We start from the raw sequence: 19,775 nt of genomic DNA, 5'->3' as shown, positions 1-19,775 counted from the left end.
CACTGTGAAAGAAGTTGTTGGACAACCTCCGAAGTGTACGTTTCTGAGTAGGATTTGCAAGCTCCGGGTACTCTCTTTTTGCCAAATATTCCTTGATATCATGAAACCAAGGTTTTCCGTCTGCTTCCTCTTGACATGGGCACATTAAGCTGGCTAATTATGGATTTTCATTGGAATGGGATCAATGAAATTCTTGTCTGGATGCTGTATCATAGATGATAGGGTAGCCAATGCATCAACGAACTCATTCTGGATTCTAGGAACATGCTGGAATTTCGTCTTCGTGAACCTCTTTCTCACTTCATATATGTGATGTAGATATGGGAGTATCTTAGAGTTCTTGGTTGCTCATTCTCCTTGTACCTGATGTATAAGTAAGTCCGAATCTCCAATCACTAGTAGCTCCTGAATGTTCATGTCAATGACCATTTTGAGTCTAAGATGTAGGATTCATACTCGACCATATTATTGGTGCAAGGGAACCTGAGTTTAGCAGACACCGGATAATGCTGATCAGTTTCTGATATCAAGACTGCTCCTATGCCAACTACTTTGAAGTTTGCTGCTCCATCGAAGAACATTCCCCAACCGTCATAGGATTCCGCAATGTCTTCTCCTATGAATGATACCTCTTATTCAGGAAAATATGTTTTTAGGGGTTCATATCCTCCATCCATGGGGTTTTCAGCAAGGTGGTTTGTTAGTGCCTATCCCTTGACCACTTTCTGAGTGACGTAAACAATGTCGAACTCACTCAACAGGATTTGCCACTTGGCTAGCTTGCCGGTGGGCATAGGCTTCTAAAAGATGTACTTCAAGGAATCCATCCTCGATATAAGATATGTAGTATAGGCACAGAAGTAATATCTCAGCTTCTGAGCTACCCAAGTCAAAGCACAACAGGTGCGTTCCAATAGAGAATACCGGGCCTCGTACGGGGTGAACTTCTTACTGAGATAATAAATGACTTGCTCCTTCCTCCCTGTTTCATCATGCTGCCCCAGAACGCAGCCGAAAGCTCCATCCAACACTACAAGGTAGAGTAATAAGGGTCTACCTAGCTCGGGCGGGACTAAGACCGGTGGCGTTGACATGTACTCTTTGATTTTGTCGAAGGCCTTTTGGCAGTCCTCGGTCCATTTGGTAGCGGCGTCCTTCTTCAACATCTTAAAGATTGGCTCATAGAGAACTGTAGACTATGCTATGAATCGGCTGATGTAGTTAAGCCTTCCCAAGAAACTCATCACATCCTTCTTGTTCTTTGGCGGTGGTAGCTCTTGAATGTCTTTGACTTTCGATGGATCCAGTTCTATTCCTCGGCGGCTCACAATAAACCCAAGCAATTTCCCAGCAGAAACCCCAAATGCGCATTTTGCGGGGTTTAGTTTCAGGTTGTATCTCCGCAATCTATTGAAGAACTTCCTCAGGTCTTCTATATGGTCAGTGGCCTTCTTGGATTTGATAATGACATCATCTACATATACCTCTATCTCCTTGTGTATCATATCATGGAAAATGGTAGTCATGACCCTCATGTAGGTGGTCCCTACATTCTTCAGGTCAAACGACATCATCTTGTAACAGTACACTCCCCACGGCGTAATGAAAGCCATTTTCTTAGCATCTTCCTCATCCATCCAGATCTGATGATAACCAGCAAAGCAATCTATGAATGACTGTAGTTCACATTTGGCGCAATTGTCAGTCACGATGTGTATATTTGGCAAAGGGAAGTCATCTTTTGGACTGGCCAAGTTGAGATCCCAGTAGTCGACACAGACTCTGACCTTCCCATCCTTCTTTGGCACTGGCACAATGTTGGATGACCATTTCGGGTATTCTACTACCCTAAGAACCTTAGCTTTGATCTGCTTATTGACTTCCTCCTTGATTTTCAGACTCATATCAGGCTTGAACTTTCTGAGCTTTTACTTTACCGATGGACACATTGGATCGGTTGGCAGTTTGTGAGCCATAATAGACGTACTCAGACTAGTCATGCCATCATATGACCAAGCGAATATGTCCTCATACGCCTTTAGAAATTCTATGTATTCTTTCTTTTCTGATGGCGATAGGTGAATGCTGATTCGCGTTTCTTTGATGTTTTCTGCATCTCCCAGGTTGATAATCTCGGTCTCGTCCTGGTTGGACTTAGGTCTATTCTCAAAGTTCTCAACTTCTTTGACAATCTCTTCAGGTACATCATCTTTCTCTGAATCAATGTCCGTTTGTTGCGTTGTCTCATTGCATGTCACAGTCATTGGTTCATCAAAACAAGTAATAGTAATGTTGTAATGGTAAAGCAAGGAGAGAAAACGATAACAATAAATATTAATTCATAAGAAAAGTCAAGAATGCTTTTGATAAACTTGAATAACTATTTTAAACATTGAAGATCTTATTGCGGGATTTGAAAAATGCGAAAAGAAAATCATTTTGTAAATAAAATAGTGAATAATGCTTGTTTTAGCCTTGCTACCCCGAGGCTCGTCGGGCTTTGGTTGTCCTGATGGTCCAATTCTTGAGTTGTGCCCCTCTACTCACAGCCTATATGGAAGGGCCTTCCTTCCCCCTCTTCCTCGAGAATAACACAATAGTCCATATCACTGTCCTCTAGAAATAAGTTCTTCACTGCTGCAAGTGTTTCTTCTTCATCTAACCCATAAATAATGTCGGCCTGTTGGAAGGTCTGCTCTAGATGCGGTATTGGCTGCTCTAGTGGATAGTAAGGACCGTGCCATGGTGACGACCAATTATTGAATTCTTCCCAGGTGTATTCATATCCCAAACCGAAGGTAGTGCCACGTTTCTTGAGTTTTATGGGTTTAGAGATTCCTTGGAGGTTCTTGCCGAGCCCTTTGCTAGGCTCGTACCCATTCCAACTTAGCATACTCTCGATTTTGCTATCCCACCATTTGTCTTTGTCGATAGTGTTGACCCACTTAATATGGTGGTAAGTTTCTCCACCCAGCTTTCTTCTTCTCTCGATCGCCGGACTGTTTTGGTGACTGTATATAGGGTTGCTACCGTCGCCGTGAATGATCACTTCCTGGTGATTCCATTAGAACTTCACTGCCTGATGCAGCATTGATGCTACGGCCCCAACATCATGAATCCATGGTCGTCCCAGCAACAAGTTGTAAGACGCTGGTACATCTATCACCTAGAAATCGACCTCGAACCAGGTCGGTCCCATCTGCAAGCATAGAATAATCTCACCAATGGTGAACCTTTGACAACCATCAAAGGCTTTCATATTGATTGCTCCATCCTTTATCTCATGCAGCCCTTTACCCAACTTCTTGAGTGTTACCAGTGGATAAATGTTAAGATTGGAACCTCCATCGATCAGAATTCTGGTGACAAAATAATCTTTGCATTGCACGGTGATGTGCAGTGCTTTGTTGTGCCCAAGTCCTTCAGGTGGTAGCTCGTCCTCATGAAAGGTCATCTTATGGCTTTCCAGCACTTGTCTTACCATATTAGCCACTTTACCGCTAGTGATGTTACTTGGTACGCATGCTTCATTAAGCACCTTTAACAAAGCATTCTTGTGCGTCTCAAAATTTTGCAGCAAAGCGAGAATGGATATTTGTACTGGCGTTTTGTTTAACTGGTTGATGACCGAATATTCCTTGGCCTTTATATTCCTCCAAAGGTCGTCCGAACCTGTCTTAATGAGGGGCGGCCAATTGGAGGCCTGCTTGCTTGATTCAGCTAGATGTTCAGGGGTACAGACTCTACCAGTTCTTGTCATACCCTGTGTTGTGATAGTTTCCTCAATCCTGACCTTGCTCTTCCTTCTCGCCTCGGCTACATAGTCCCAGGGTACAACATTCGTATGGAATGGTGACATGGTTGACATTGCCACTGGGATCGGCACGACTATCCTTACTTTGAATGGAACATGTGCCTTGGGTGGAAAGACTGCAACCTAAAATGGTGCGGGTGCCTTTGCCCGAGACACGAATTCAACCTTAATTGGTGCTGGTGTCTTTGAAGATGGCGCTGCTTCAAACTCAAGGGGTATAGACATATTCACCTCAGCGTCCTTAGACGGTTGGATCTGGACTATGATTGGATTAAGGGTAATTGCCGGTTTCTTCGGGTCATCACCTTCTGCGATCAGCCCAATCGATCCCTCGTGATCCCACTCATCTTCTATTTCAATCATGTGGATACCTCCACCCTTATGGTCTGGCAGAGGATTGTTGCAGATGTTTGGAGCGGGCTCCTTTGCACAATGATCTTGTTATCAATCAAGGACTGTATCTTGTCTTTCAAGGAGTGACATTTATCGATGGTGTGCCCTTTCATGTCGGAGTGGTATGCACAGGACTTGTTAATGGTAACCCATTAAGAAGGATTCTCAGAGGTTGTAACAGGGCTGGGGGTAACATAACTAGCAACTTTGAGCCTCTCATACAACTGGTCGATGGGTTCAGCGATGGTTGTATATTGTTTTGGAGGTCTGCGATCAAAATTAGGTCGGGATCTAGGGAAATTTTGGCATGCAGGGGGTGATTGATAATGGGATGGTTGAGCATTGCAAGTTTGGTAGACATGAGCGGGTTGAGAGTATCTGGGTGAGGTAGGTTGATGTGTAGGAGGTGGAGATGACTGATAAGTGGGTGGCAGAGCTTGGTATGAAGGTAAGGGTGCTTGGTAATTTGGGGTTGGCTGGTATGTGAGTGGAGGTATTGGATAAGTTTGGTATTTGAGGGGAGATTTGGTCCTCTATGAACCATCACGACGCCTACGTCCCTTTTCTTGGACACACCACCGGACTATAAAGCCTTATTTGTAGCTTGCAAGGCCTCGAAGTTTGTAACCATACCGCTTTTAATACCTTCTTCAATTCTTTCACCCAGTTTGATAATGTCGAAAAACTTGTGGTTCTCAATTATCATCAGCCGTTCATAGTACTGCGGGTCCTGAGCTCAGACAAAGAACTTGTTCATTTGCTCCTCTTCTAAGGCGGGTCCGACCTTAGCAGCTTCGGACCTCCAGCGAGTAGCATACTCGCGAATAGTCTCTGTGGTCTTCTTCTTCAAATTCTGGATATAGAACACGTCTGGTGTGTTATCTGTATTAAACCTCAATCTGTCCATAAAGTTAGATGCCATACCTACCTAGCTTGACCACTCTTGGGATCTTGGCTGATGTACCAAGATAATGCATCTCCTTTCAAACTCCTCATGAACAGCTTCATGCGGATTCTTTCATCCTTCCCTACTCCAACCAGCTTGTCGCAATATGTCCTCAGATGGACCCTTGGATCACCCGTACCATCAAACATTTCGAACTTAGGAGGTTTGTACCCCTCAGGCAGTTTGACATCAGGCAGTATGCAAAGATCCTCATAATTTAGCCCCTCGATTCCTTTGCTTCCTTCAACGTCCTGAATCCGGTTGGTCAATTTCTTAAGTTCCTCAGCTAAGTTTCTAATAAGAAGATCCTTTTTATCAGACTCAAGTGTGCATGAGATAGGTTGGGTGGGTGTGGCATAGTCTCTACGTAGATAGGAGTGTTATGGTGGCCCGGTGTATGGGTGTGGAAATGGTCGTTTGTGGAGTTCTAAGGTTCTGGGATGAGTAGTGGAGTGTTGTTTGGGGTATGGCAGGTGTTACATTGGTTCTTTGGTGGAGCAGCGTGATGATGAGGCGCATGATGATTCTACTGTTTTGGGATATTTTGAGGAGGTGTAGGGTTTTAAGCGTTGGGAAAGTTGATATCTGGGGTATTAAGGGAAAATGATAGGTTTTCCAGATTCCGGACCTGATCGAGCTCTTCTTGGAATTTTAGCAGTTTCTGTTCAAGTTATGACACATTCTCGTTAGGAACCCGAATACCCTGGCCATAAGTGGACTCTACCCGTTCAGCTGTGTTCTCCTTCCTGATGTTATTTAAATCTTTCATTTTGCCTTTGTTCTTGCCTTTAATAGGACTAAGAGGAGGAGTGGGTGGAGGGCCCTTGGATCTTGTGAAATAAGATGATGATGCCAGAGTGCACAAACTAACCTTTGGGAAAGGGAATAATAAAACAAAAATAAAACAAAAGGTAATCAAGTTGGTGAGGATTATAAAAAGTATTGCAATATTTAAACACATAGTACGGGAATGTAAAGCATGTCCTAATTTGGGAACCTCTTTGTGCCCGAGGTAGGCCTAGCAACAAATTGATTTGGAGAACTTAGAATGCTAAATGCCTCATTTTATTGATAGAAATAGATGAATCCCAAAACGATACTAAATAAACAAGAAATAAAAGTCACTAATGGCCATTGGCCTTATTACATTCATAAAGCGAAAAAGTAAATTCCTATCTATTTGGTCCCAGAAGGACCTTCCCCAAACTCATCATCTCTAGCTTCTTCGAACAACTTCCTCAGTTCACGGAGTCCTAGCAACAAGTATGCTCTGGCTAGATGTCCACCTTCGGTCCCTTCAACTTTTTGACAGTCTTCAACCCTTTTGAGAAATTTTCCCTCTAGTTCTACTATGCCTCGCTCCAAGTATCCTAGCCTTTTGTTGGCACTGATAGCCATGTCTTTCCATTCCTCAATCAGCTTCTAGTTGGACTCTTGTATCTCGCGGTGTTCTCTATCGCATTCACGGATCCTTTTGCGCAGCTGGTTGTACTTGACTTGCGCCTCGACCTTTTCATCTATAATTCTGTGACCTCGAACGAACCTTGACTAGCCCAGACCATCCCAATTGTCTTCCAACCAACCTGAATAGAAAGGAGTACAACCGACATGATATCTGTCTGGATCGACGGTGTCTTTCCCCATTACATTCTTGCAGTGCCACACATGTTGCGCTTGGCACTTGTGGGGACTATTATAATTAATTTGGAAGTCAGCTCGGAAATGACTCATCTTGTCGACCCTGGGTATGACTTGCTTCCTACCTGCTTACCTCATAACTTGAAGAGGGACGTAAGGGTATGTCCCTCTTAGACCAATCAATATCAGGAAAGGTGCATCTCTGGATAGGGCGATGAACTCCTCCGTCGAAAACCACTCTAACATCCATTGAACCTATTCTTCAGTCAAATTATCAAAGAGCTCAACCCATTCTTTGGCATTCTCAGGCTGAGCGAACATGTCGGGGATGTAATTCATTCGCTTTGGATGGTAGAAAGCGATGTGGTCATCCCAGACCCTTCGCTGAATTTCTTGTCGGTATTCGCCCTTCTAGAGATGTTCCATGAGCCAAAGCTGAATTAGTAGATTGCATCCCTCGAAGTGTCTCGCTCCTTGTTGACACTTTTCTAAGGCTCAGTATATGTATGCGATGATCATGGGTACACTGCTGAATGTCTGCCCACCAATCCCCTCCATTAGGGTCATGGTTTCCATAGCCAACCTAGTATGGATCCTCCCTTTCTTCATCAGAAACACGATCAGACCCATGAAGCAAAATATGAAGACGAACACCCTACGATGAATATGTACCAAGGACGTGATGGCCAACTCGTCTGGGTAGGTACGGTAGGATTTGCTGTGACCGTACCTTTCATACAAGTAGTCAAAAGGGACATACGATTCCTTCAGGCATACCACTTCTGCATTCTTCTTCAAGCCCATCATTTTAAGGAAACCTTTGCTTGTGTAGTTCTCAGGCATCAGCAAACCCGGAGTTTCCCACGCTAGACCAGCCAGTCCTCCTATCTCCTCTAGCAAAGGTGTCATTTCGATCTCCCCAAAGCGGAACATGGCCCTTTCAAAATCCTAAAATAAGGTAGCAACTTCTATTATCATGTTGTTAGGCTGGATCTCCAGGAGGGATGGTAGATTGCCTATATTTTTTGACGAGCTTTTTGTCACTAGAATGTAAATCTTTCCACCAGCTTAGCAATCTTGGGTGGATGTTGGCAACCATGCCGAATCTGGGGACTTCGTGACTCATATTTTTGAAAGATAAACAAGGTTAGGCCCTTACTCCCACCAGACTCGACTATTTAATATCAACAATTAGCATGAAGCATTTAGTTCTCCAAATAAATGCACAGAACGTGATGATGTCCGTTAGGATTTAGGGAATCCCAGTGGACTTTTGGACAAGGCTATCTTAAAGGATCATTATGTGGACAACATAACTGATCCATCTAGGTTTGACCATAATGCATGCATAATTTAAACAGATAGATGATTCTATGAGGGGTTTTAGACTGGTACCCTTAAGTGGACAACTCAAGGGGGAAGGCACGGAACTGTCGACTACACCACTGATCGACTAGTTTTACCGCAAATATGCCTTTCCGAATTTAGGGGGTAATGATATAGGAAGGGCGCAACCACTCATCAAGCGTTGCTATAGTATTTGTTTGGCACGAGTGGAGTATCATGTTGAGCATGATTATGCAATAATAAAAGCATGTTGACATGTATTTTCATGTTAAGAAAGCGATAAATACAACAATTTCATAATTTAAAGTAGTTATAAAGGAAAGAAACAAGAAAGATATGTCAGTTTTGCTTTTGAAGAAGAAATTAAACGCTTAAAGAAAATAAAAAAGTAATTGCACATAGGGTACAAATTCACAAAAACAATCTGTAATGGTAAAAGCCTAAAGTTCTCTAGCAGAGTCGCCATGCTGTTGCACCCCCTTTTTCCTTCCGAGGAATCGGGTTCGTGACATTTTGTATGGGACAACTCTTTCCTTTTGGGAAAGGGGTTTTCAAGTTTGAAGAGTCGCTACCTAATGATTTTAAGGTGCGTTAGGGCACCTATAGGGTTCATTTATAACTACATTTGGTAACCGGAGATAGGGTAAGGGATTGAAATTATCCTAAAGGGAAGGTGTTAGGCACCCCTCAGGATCCAATAGTGTGGTTCCCGGCCAAACAGTTTCTGTGAATTTGTACAACTAGCAAATAAACAAGTATGGCTCAAATAGTAGGGGATTTAAGTTTAAATACACAGGTGTAAGAAAACAACTAAAAAAACTAGATTTGAAGAGAATTATAATCTAAGCATATTCGTGAATGTAAAGAGGGGTGTCCTAGGTTTATTTATAATATGGATCATATCAATGCAATACACGGTATGACACTCCTCAGAGAGGGGCTACACGTGGTATTAACACACCCGTCATCATATCCATATCTACCATTTCCCGCCCCGTGAAGGTAATTAAAGCGAAGGTTGGTCTCGACCTCTATTGCATGCTATTATCCGTCCTTTCCTATCAGTCCCAGAGGAATTTAGGACTCCTATCCTAAGGGGGACGGTTCTAGGCGGACCCTCAGGTTTAAAGGTAAAATTATAGGCAACATACAAGAACATATAGGACTGCATTTAAAGAGGAAAACATAGAAAACAGACAGAAGGCTCAGGCATACCTCCACAAATAATGCATATAGACATCATGACTCATACACAATTAAAGCCTGAATGTAAATCCTATGCATGGTATCTAAGTGATAACAGCAGAACCAGATTTATTACATGACTCAGAAAACAAGTCCGAATCGGGCTTGCCTACTGATTTTAACATACTGGCAATTAAACAAGGATAATTCTAATTTTATTTAAGCAATTACCTAAGGCTTGCCTAGGTGTGAAGTAATATGCAACAGTTATTCCGAGTTATCGAAACAGTGTGGAAATTATTTTACCCTAAGAACATGCTGTTCCAGTTGATACAAATGCAGATATCATCACCAGTTATTTTAAACATGATAATCAAGTGCGAAGCTGTTCTTACCTCTTTTATAATCAGTAGTTTACACTAAGTGTGAATGCAAGTACGAATGAGATCCTAAAACATGGTATCTAAGATGCATGTATAAAACTCATGATGCAGAATTTCCTAAGAGCAAGATTTCTAAATGCACCTGGCAGCGTAGAACATAACAGTAAAGTGCTAATTATTAGCAAATTTTAACACATAATTTTGTAAGGGTGCACATGCTGAAACAATAAACAAGAGACCTAAGAGCATGATTTCTAATGCATGTATGAACCCTAAGCATGGTTTCTATTGCTCAACTATGAACATAAACCTAATAACATGTTTTCTACCCATAACAACTACAACATGCATATTTACCCCTTCCATTTTCACTAGTCAACCCTAATACTTATTTACAACAAGTTATTAAAGACCAACGTTGAAATGAATTACATAACAAAAACAAGAAGTTACACTATAGGAAGCCTGATTAAGACTTCCTCTCAGAGTTATGTAATCAATCACCTCAAGTGCCAAACTTGTTTCATAGCTTTTCCTCACATCTAGGTGTGTCAGAGTTCCCTAAGGATCTCAAGGGATCCCGGGCAGTACTCACACCCAGATTTCGTAGCCAAGACAGAGTAGGTGCAGTATGGGAAGGCTAGCTTTCATGTGTCCAAGTTCAGAGGGAGCTCAAGGGTCCCAAGGCAAGGCTCACACAAAAGGGGCAAAACCTAGTATTCTAAGAGTATAGTGAAAGTGCAGGGCCCATGTAGGAGTATAGTAAAAACTGGACTAATAGGTCCATTTTTGAAAGCAATCAGTAACAAAGATGATTGAAAGCAGTTGTATTAGCAAGACAGAGTTCAAACACTCTATGGTAAGACCACACACAACAAGTGAATGAATTCAGTAATCACACATGAGGGGCAAAAGGGATTTGGGATTACATATATATTGACTACAGACACCTGACTTCAATAGAATATTAGGACTGGTAGGGATATGCTCAGATATAGCTGGTCACTGGCATAATCACAAACTAGTCATGAAGCACATAGATAAGGGATATGGGATTTGGGATTCAAGAGATGGTAAGTACACAATGAGTGATTGACAAGGCATGTTTGAATCATATGAAATCATATCAGCATGCTTATATATAAACCTCACAACAAAACCCAAGTAAAAGCAGGTCAGAAATAAAAGAAACTGAAGCAGGGATAGAAACATATTGTTGTTGAGACTTTAAATTAAACTAGGACATACCGGTGAAGATAGAAGTAAGCAAATGAAAGAACCAAGGTTTGTAGATGATTAGCCTTGGCTTGCAGCCGGCCAATAGTAGTGGAATAACACAGAATCTTTTAAGTAAGAGAGGGTTTTTTGAAAGCCAAGTCTCGTGTCTTGTTAATGAAAGACTTAGGGTATTTATAGCTTTGAAAATAGGTAGAAGATAAGGTAACAAGTAAATTCTTAGCACAACTATGAAAGTAATCACAATTAGAATCCAATTAATCCAAGTACTTCCTTTAATCAAGGAATTACAGCTTAAACGAATACTAACAGGGATAAATAAGGAAAGAAAATCTCTTTTGAGAAAGATTTGTTTTTACCATATAAGGGGTAGTAAAAGCATAGTGCATATGATTGAGTATAAGTACAGAATACACTAATTTGGGGAAAGGATTCAGCAAGAATGAAGCACCACAACAAATAAGGGAATGGAATCAATCAACTTAAACAATCAAGTAAAATTTTAGGGGTTTATAAGAAAACCTTGCAATCAAACCGTAACTTAAGGAAATCAGGATCAACAAAGAGGAAGTCATGATTTTGCACTTCGACATATAAATGGAGAAGAATGAACATGCGTATCAGACATGCAAGGTCAGCCATATCGATAAAAGGAAGCAAAAGAGGAATAAACTAGATGAACATAATCATACAGAAGGGACACGAGTAGGCTAAGGAATCAATACCAAAAAAGGAACCCATTCAAAGCATGGTGGTCAACAGAAACTTTAACAAAGTCAAGTAGTTATAGTTAACACATAAAACCAGAGTGAAGAAACTATCTAACACACAGAAACATGTAAAGAAGGTCAGGCCAACATACAGAAGCAAGTTAAGAAAACCTTTAAGACTCAAAGTAACAAGTGGAGAAAACCTTTAAGAGATTAGGGTTTTTAACAGAGTTGAATTAAAAGCAGTAAGAACTTAGAATCGGTCAAGATAAACAAAAATAAATGTCTAATCATAGAGAAATTAATCGAAACAGGTATACATACAAATCACATAAGCAAACACAATTCTAGAACCCCGGATAAAACTAAAATAATTAGGGTTTTCCACATGATGAATCAAGTAGAAGAAAAACATAAATAAAACCGTTTAAACATAGTAAAATCATATGACAAACTGAAAATCAGAGGAGAAGTCTTTTAAAAGAGGTTAAGAAACCTTAATCTTGAAGACGAAGGGCCACTTTGAAAAAATCGAAAAAAAACCTTTAAGGAAAACATCAAAAGCTCATAATATACACAGATCTAAGACAGATTTAAAAGAAAATCGGAAAATCTTTAGGGTTAGGGTTTCGGGAACCCAGAGAAGGTGAGAAAACCTTGAAAAGTTACCGGTATTAGCCAGAAAAGTCACAGATCTTACTCGAACGGCCATGGATGGTAGGAAAATGGCATGGGAAACCATGGGAGGCAAGTGAACCGCCTCTAGTTCACTTGAAGGCCTCAAAACGATGACACATGTTCAAGAGGGAGCCATAAGGCTAGTAGGTGGTGAGACCACCATGGATTCAGGCAGGGAGATGGCCGGAGAAAGTGGATAAGGTTCATCGGAGAGGAGGGGAGGGGAGAAGGTTCTAGAGAGAACCAAAGATAGAGAGAGAGAGATGTGAGTCAGTTGAGTGAATGAAGAATGAGAGGGTTTGGGGGGGGGGTCGTTTGGGTTTAATTTAGGAAGGGGAATGGGGACCGTTGATCTGAATGATCAACAGTCAAGATTGAATGGGGTAGGTGGGTTGGGTATGGCTTGGGTTTAGGCTTGGGTCCGGTGGTTTTTTTTAATTGGGTTGGGGGTCTGTTTGATTTAGGCTAGATTTGAAAGCCAATTTTGGCTATAAGTTAAATAGCCATTTTCCCCATTAAATTTATAAAAAATAGTAAATAATTTCTAAAAATAATTTAAAAAATGCTAAAATTATTTACAATACATAATTAGCAATTTAAAAATACATGATCCAATTTTATGCATATAAAACCTAATTAAACCTTAAAACGGCTAATATTGCAATTATGTGCAATTTAGCTTTAAAAATACTAAATGTAATTATAAAAATATGTAAGGATTACCTTAGCCATATTTTGGCATAAATATAGAAATCCAATAGATGAATTATCAAAACAATAATTTTGGAAATAATTATTGGAGATTTTATGGATAAAAAGGGAGAAAATAAATCAATTTAAAACCTTAAAATTATGGAAAAAATAATAAAAACCTGGGACATGCTTATATATGCATATATATGCTATTTTGAAAGTATTTTGTATATTCAAAATATACAGGAAAAAATTGGGTATCAACACCCGTACGATTGTCAAGTCGCGTATTTGATTTAAAATCTTATGATATTCCATATTTTAGAGATTGATATTATATTTTGGGCTGTATGCCATGTTTCGGGCCTTGTGCCGATCTGTTAAGACCCTTAGGGGCACTTTCACTACTTTTCCTCACTCTATTTGTTTTGAAAGCATATCCTTAGTCATGTTTTACCTGTTATCGTTTAAATCTGGTTTTGTCACTTTACATCTTAAAATGTGAAAACTGTTTGGGCTGAGTTCCCTGATTTACTAATGGCCCGAGCAATTGTGAGGTTGATGACTAAGATAGACCGATGGTCTGATTGTGAGGTTGATGACTGAGATAGACCGAGAGTTTGATTGTGAGGTTAATGACTGAGAGAGATCGAGGGGGTTGCACGCCGCAACAATATATATATATATATATATATATATATATATATATATATATATATATATATATATATATTTGTGTGTGAGTGTGTGTATGTGTGTGCGTGTGTTTGTGTGTGTGTGTGTAGATCGGGCTACGCGCTGCAGCGATATGTTGGATCGGGCTGCACGTCGCAGCGATATAGTGCTTGGGCTGTAGGAGCCCCTCCAGAATCTGCACATCCCCAGTGAGCGCCGTCGACAAGATATATGAATCGGGCTGCACGCCGCAGCGATATATGGATCGGGCTGCGTGTCGCGACGGTTACTATATAGTACCTATTGAGTGTGAGTGCTGAGTGTGAGCACTGACCGGTAAGAGTGAGTCATGAGTGACTGGGAGGCTTGCCCAAGGGGCTATAGGTATACATGTACATGAGTGATGCTTTGCCTAAGGGGCCTGTTTATGAACTTACTATTTTTTCACTTCTCCTTAAAGTGAGTTTTTATCGAATATGTTGATTTAATTACTGCTTTTACTCATATTTATATCGAGCCTCTATTGAAAATGTTGAGCAAACGCTTTAAAACAACTTTCATTCAAACTGAAGTTTTTAAGTTATGAAATGGGTATAAATTTCTATTTTGCCGAGGGGCTGTATACGAACTATGTTTTGCCCGAGGGGCAGATTATGATTTTCATGACTTCCACTATATATATATTTCATTAAACCTATATTGAAAAGGTTAGAAAGATAAATTTTAAAAGATTTTTACTAAAGTTGGGAGTTTAAGAAATGATTTAAATGGTATCCTGATTTGGGAACATGTTGTAATCACTGTGGTGCTATGACGTGGTTGACGTGTTTTCTTACTGCTCAGTCTTTATTTACTCTTATTACTTACTGGGTTGGGGTACTCACATTGCTCCCTGCACCTCGTGTACAGATTCAGGTATTTCGGAACCCGGTAGCGGATGTTGATTGCTCAGAGGCGGAGTCGTCGGAGTTAGCAAGGTGGCTGCATGACGTTCGCAGCACTGCTTTCCTTCCTCTCATTTTAATTATTGTGTTTAGTATATTTTTAGACTCTGGTTGTATTCGGACCTTGGTAGATGCTCATGACTAGTAACACTCCGATATCGGGCTTGTGTAATTATTCCGCACTTTTCTTCAAAAAATTCATTATGAGAATTATTGTTTATAAATGGTATAAAAATAACTTTTATCAGAAAACGGTTGATTTGGGAGTTGTGTTAGCTGATCTAGTTTCACGATAGGCACCATCACGATCGGGTCGTGACATCGAAAAAGTATTTTCTTTTATTTCAATAAAATGAGTATGTTTTTTTCATGATGTACGAAAGGTATTTTCTTTCATTTCAGCAAAAGAAGTACTTTCTTTTCATGATGTAAAAAATATATTTTCTTTCATTTCAACAATGATGTAGTAAAACGCATTTTCTTTCATTTCAACCAAAAAATAATTTCTTTTCATGATATCATTTTCTCTCTTTCATTTCAACAAAATGATATAGTAAAAATTATTTTATTTTATTTTAACAAAATGAGTAATTTTTTTCATGATGTAGAAAAATTATTTTCTTTTATTTCAACAAAATGAATATTTTTTTTAATGTTGTAGAAAGAGTACTTTCCTTTTCAACCAAAAAAAGAGTATTTTATTTTTAGTTATGGAGCATATATTTAATGTTGGGTATTTGGGGGGTGAGGGAGGGGGAGCACACGAAACATGGGGATTTGAGGGAAGTGGGTGATGAGAGTAACATAAAAAATATTTTGTGACTATCTAACCAAACAGTAGAAAATATTTTTGAAAAAAGTTTTTCACTCATCAACCAAACAAGTGAAATAAGTGATAAAAACATTCATTTTCCGGGAAAATATTTTCCGTGAAAAATATTTTTCTTCATACCAAACATACCTTAAGTGTGCAAATTCGACTACGAGGTTCTATAATAGAATTCTTTCACTCCACAATCAATTTCAAATGACTATCTACCCATAATTGTCCAACAACCTCCATATCACCTTCTTCGATACATGCATGCCCAATAACACACCCCCAAATCAAGAACCACACCTCACATTCTTCTTATACACCCCAACTTTCGAATTAGATGTCTTAGGCTTTCGCTCACCACCCTATAAACCCCAAAATAGTAAAATCTTACTCATAAAGGCATGATAGGACATTGCATGTGAGCTAGAGATAAGGTCTTACCTCTTTAGTATAAGACTTGCGAGCTTTCCTTCTTGAATTACCATGCTTTGAGAAAGAATTTGAAGAGTAGAAATGTTGGGATTTCTCCCTCTCTATATAAGTTACTCCCCTCACTCTAAGATGTCCTCTTATGCCTTCCAAAATGACCCAGGATGCCTTTTATTAAAATGGGATCGGGTTAGAAAATTCTCAAAAATGACCATTCGAACCAAATCCGTGATCGTAGAATGCACCGAAGAAAGGATGTGCGATTTGCGAAATAGTCTCCAAAATCTAGGCCGGTCTATTCAAGTTTGCGACTGATTCTATGGTCTCATATTGGATTGCAAAATATCCTTCCGAAATTTCCCACGCTGATATGCGATGGATATGCGGTTCGTGAAACGGATCTGCAGTCGCACATTGGCCTGCAAATTGGCCCTCAAAATCTAGCGTCTCCTGGTTCAATACATGATGGTTTTGCGGTCACATAATGGACCATAAAAATGCCATATTTGCAAAAAGTTTCACCAACTCCACAATGCATCACACAACCCAAAAAAGTCCGTACTGCGGCGAGAAAACTCGTCGCGAAAAATTATATACAACCTTCCAAACACACATTAGCTAACTTGGGCACCATAAAACCTCAAATCCTTGGCTAACTTTTACGGGGCCTTACACTGGCTACCCATAACCCCACAAGTCCAAATATATGATAAAATTCCAAACCCAAGTCCAAATCAACCCTCAAATCCCCAAAATTCATCCTCTTAAGTTGTAAGGCAAAACCCCCAAATATTCCTCCCAAATATCATGATTAAAGTGTATAAATCCCTGGGAATTCAAGATATACAATCAAATCCAAGTGAGAATTACTCATCCACAAAGTACTGATGAAAATCACCCCAAAAATCGCCTCTAAGAGAGCTCCAACATTCAAAATAGTGGAAAATTGGTCAAAAATCGACTTAAAGTATTCTACCAAGCCTCTCGCACATGCAACCCTCACTGTAGCTTCTCCAATAAACATCTCGCATCTAAGAGCTTCACTAGAAACACCGATCCCTCACACAGGTGCTTAACATCACACATCTACGACAACACAGGTGTGACAAAACCCCGTAGGCGCGGCCTACGCATGCGCGACTCCCTTGCGCTTTTGCGCTCTTCTATCTTAAGGCCTACCTTTGCAGGTGTAGACCTCAGCCTCACAAGTGCGACATTGCACCTGCGTCTAATATCTTGCAGAAGCAGCCCATCTCCCAGGCCTCAACATCTTTGCGTCAACAACCTCAACACTCGCATATGCGACTTCACACCTACAATCAAAGCTCCGCATGTGTGACTCACCAGCACCAGACTTGCCAATAACACTAAAAATAGTCTGAAATCAAGCCGAAACACAGTCGAGCCTCCTGGGATCCCGTCCAACTATACCAACAAGTCCTAATACCTTACTCAAAACCAAGAATTGATGATCAAGGGCAATCTCTTAAGTTCCAAACCTTCAAACTTCCACAAACATGTCCGAACCATGCCTACACATTTTGGTTTCGAACCAAACTTTGGACACAAGTTACATATCACTAAATGAACCTAATCCAAGACCCGAAACAACAAAACCAAGTCATATCATCAAAGTCAACTCCTGGTCAAACCTATGAACTCTCCAAACTTTTAAATTTCTAACTTTCGGCAATAGTGCCAAAACATCCTAGGAATCTGCAAATCCATATCCTGACATACGCCTAAGTAAAAAATTATCATATAAACCTAATGGAACCATCAAATCACTAATCTGAGATCGTCTACTATGAAGTCAAACATTGGTCAACTCTTAACCACTAAAGCATCTAAAATGAGACTAAATGCCCCCAATGACTCTCAAAACATCACGCAACCAAACTATCCAATCTTGCAAGTCACAAAATAGCAAACATACATACGAGAAGAATCAAATTGGGGAACGAGGCTCAAATACACAAACTGATCGGCCTGATCATAACATTCTCCCTATCGTAAACAGTTATTCATCCTCGAATGAGTTTAGAATCATACCTAGAATGACAAAAAGATGAGGATATCTACTCCGCATATCATGCTCGGTCTCCCAAGTCACCTCCTCGACCGATTGGCCTCTCCACTGAACCTTCATTGATGAAATATCTTTCGATCTCAGCTTTCAAACCTACCTATCCAAAATGGCCACTGACTCCTCTCCATAAGCCAAATTCTCATCCAACTACACCGAGCTGAAATCCAACACATGTGACTGATCCTCTTGGTATTTATGAAGCATGGAAACCTTGAAACACTAGATGAATTTCCGACAAGATGGGTGGAAAAGCAAGCCCGTAAGCCACCTCAACCACTCTTTCCAAAACTTTAAATGGACTAATGTATCGAGGAATCAAATTGCCCCTCTTCTCGAATCTCATCACGCCTATCATAGGAGAAACTCTAAGATGAACCTTCTCACCTTTCATGAGAGACACATCATGAACTGTCCTTTCAATATAAATCTTCTAGCTGGACTACTGTACAAAGTCGTTCCTGAATCAACTTCACCTTCTCTAATGCATACTAAAACAAATATGTACCAGACGTTCTAACCTCACCTTGCTCGAACCAACCAACCAGAGAATGACAATGCATCCCATATAAGGCCTCATATAGAGTCATCTGAATACTAGGCTGGTAGCTGTTATTGTAGGAAAATTTCAGTAGAAACTGATCCCACTAGCCTTCGAAATCAGTGACACATGCTCTTAACATATCCTCCAAGATTTGAATGGTCCGCTCAGACTGCCCATCCGTCTAAGTGTGACATGCACTAGTCATCTCTACCTGCGTACCCATCTAACTCTAAACAACTCTCCAATGCAAAATGATCAGAGTGCCGCAATCCGAGATGATATAAATAGGTACACTATAAAAACGAACAATCTCCTTGATATAGATCTAACTGCTCTGAAGTGTAGGAAGTCATAACCGAAATGAAATGCGCTGACTTAGTCAACTGATATATAGTGACCCATATGGCATCAAACTTCCTCAAAGTCCATGGCAACTCTACCACAAAGTCCACATTAATGCGCTTCCACTTCCAATCCGGTATATCAATCTTCTGAGGCAAACCACCCAGGTTTTGATGCTCATACTTGACCTGTTGACAGTTCAAACACCATGAAACATGCCCAATAAATTCCTTCTTCATCCTCCTCCACTAATAATGCTGCTTCAAATTATGATATATCTTTGTAACCCTTGGATGAATAGAATACCACGAACTGTGCGCCTCCGCAAGAATCAACTCTCTCAAGCCATCAACATTAGGAATGCAAATCCGACCCTGAAGTTGCAATGAACCATCATCACCAATAGTCACCTCCTTAGCACCAATGTGCTGACTGTGTTTTGAAGGAAGAGGATCATCATACATGTGATCCTTAATGCGCTTAAACAAGGATGACTACGAAACAACATAGGCAGGGTCTCTTATAGGCTAATATCTAATATCACTAATCTATTGGCCAATGCTTGAATATCCATAGCCCAAGGCCTCTCCATAGCTGAAATGAATGCCAAACTCCCCGTAATCTCTGCTTTTCTTCTTAATGCATTCGCTAGCACATTAGCCTTACCTGGATAATACAAGATAGTGATATCATAATCCTTCAACAATTCCACCACCTTTGCTGCCTCAAAATTCATATCATTTTCCCTAAACAAATGCTGAAGACTTTGATGATTAGTATAAACCTCACAAGACATGCCATATAAAAAATGCCTCCAAATCTTGAGCGCGCGTACAATATTTGCTAACTCAATATCATGAACTGGATAATTTTTCTCATGAGGATTCAACTGGCGCAATGTATATGCAGTAA

General features: G+C 40.3%; 1 protein-coding gene across 1 annotated transcript; it reads right to left on the bottom strand.

The window, feature by feature from the left end:
- Window positions 1–18,814: 18,814 nt before the first annotated feature.
- LOC138873688 (uncharacterized) lies at window positions 18,815–19,327 on the bottom strand. The gene is made up of 2 exons (XM_070152165.1): window positions 19,151–19,327; window positions 18,815–19,051 (listed from the first exon to the last, which is right to left on the bottom strand). The coding sequence occupies exons 1-2, from the start codon at window positions 19,325–19,327 to the stop codon at window positions 18,815–18,817; spliced, it is 414 nt and encodes a 137-aa protein (XP_070008266.1).
- Between the last annotated feature and the right edge of the window lie 448 nt (window positions 19,328–19,775).

The sequence above is a fragment of the Nicotiana sylvestris genome, chromosome 7, assembly GCF_000393655.2.
Source record: "Nicotiana sylvestris chromosome 7, ASM39365v2, whole genome shotgun sequence".
Classification (NCBI taxonomy): Eukaryota; Viridiplantae; Streptophyta; class Magnoliopsida; order Solanales; family Solanaceae; genus Nicotiana; species Nicotiana sylvestris.
The sequence above is the reverse complement of the archived record's forward strand: the minus strand, read 5'-3'. Positions and strand labels throughout refer to the sequence as shown.

Coding starts and splice junctions, on each gene's coding strand:
- LOC138873688 (XM_070152165.1), bottom strand. CDS start 19,327: ATGTATGATGATCCTCTTCCTTCAAAACACAGTCAGCACATTGGTGCT. Junction 19,052..19,150: donor GGTATTCTATTCATCCAAGG/GTTACAAAGATA, acceptor AACTGTCAACAG/GTCAAGTATGAGCATCAAAA.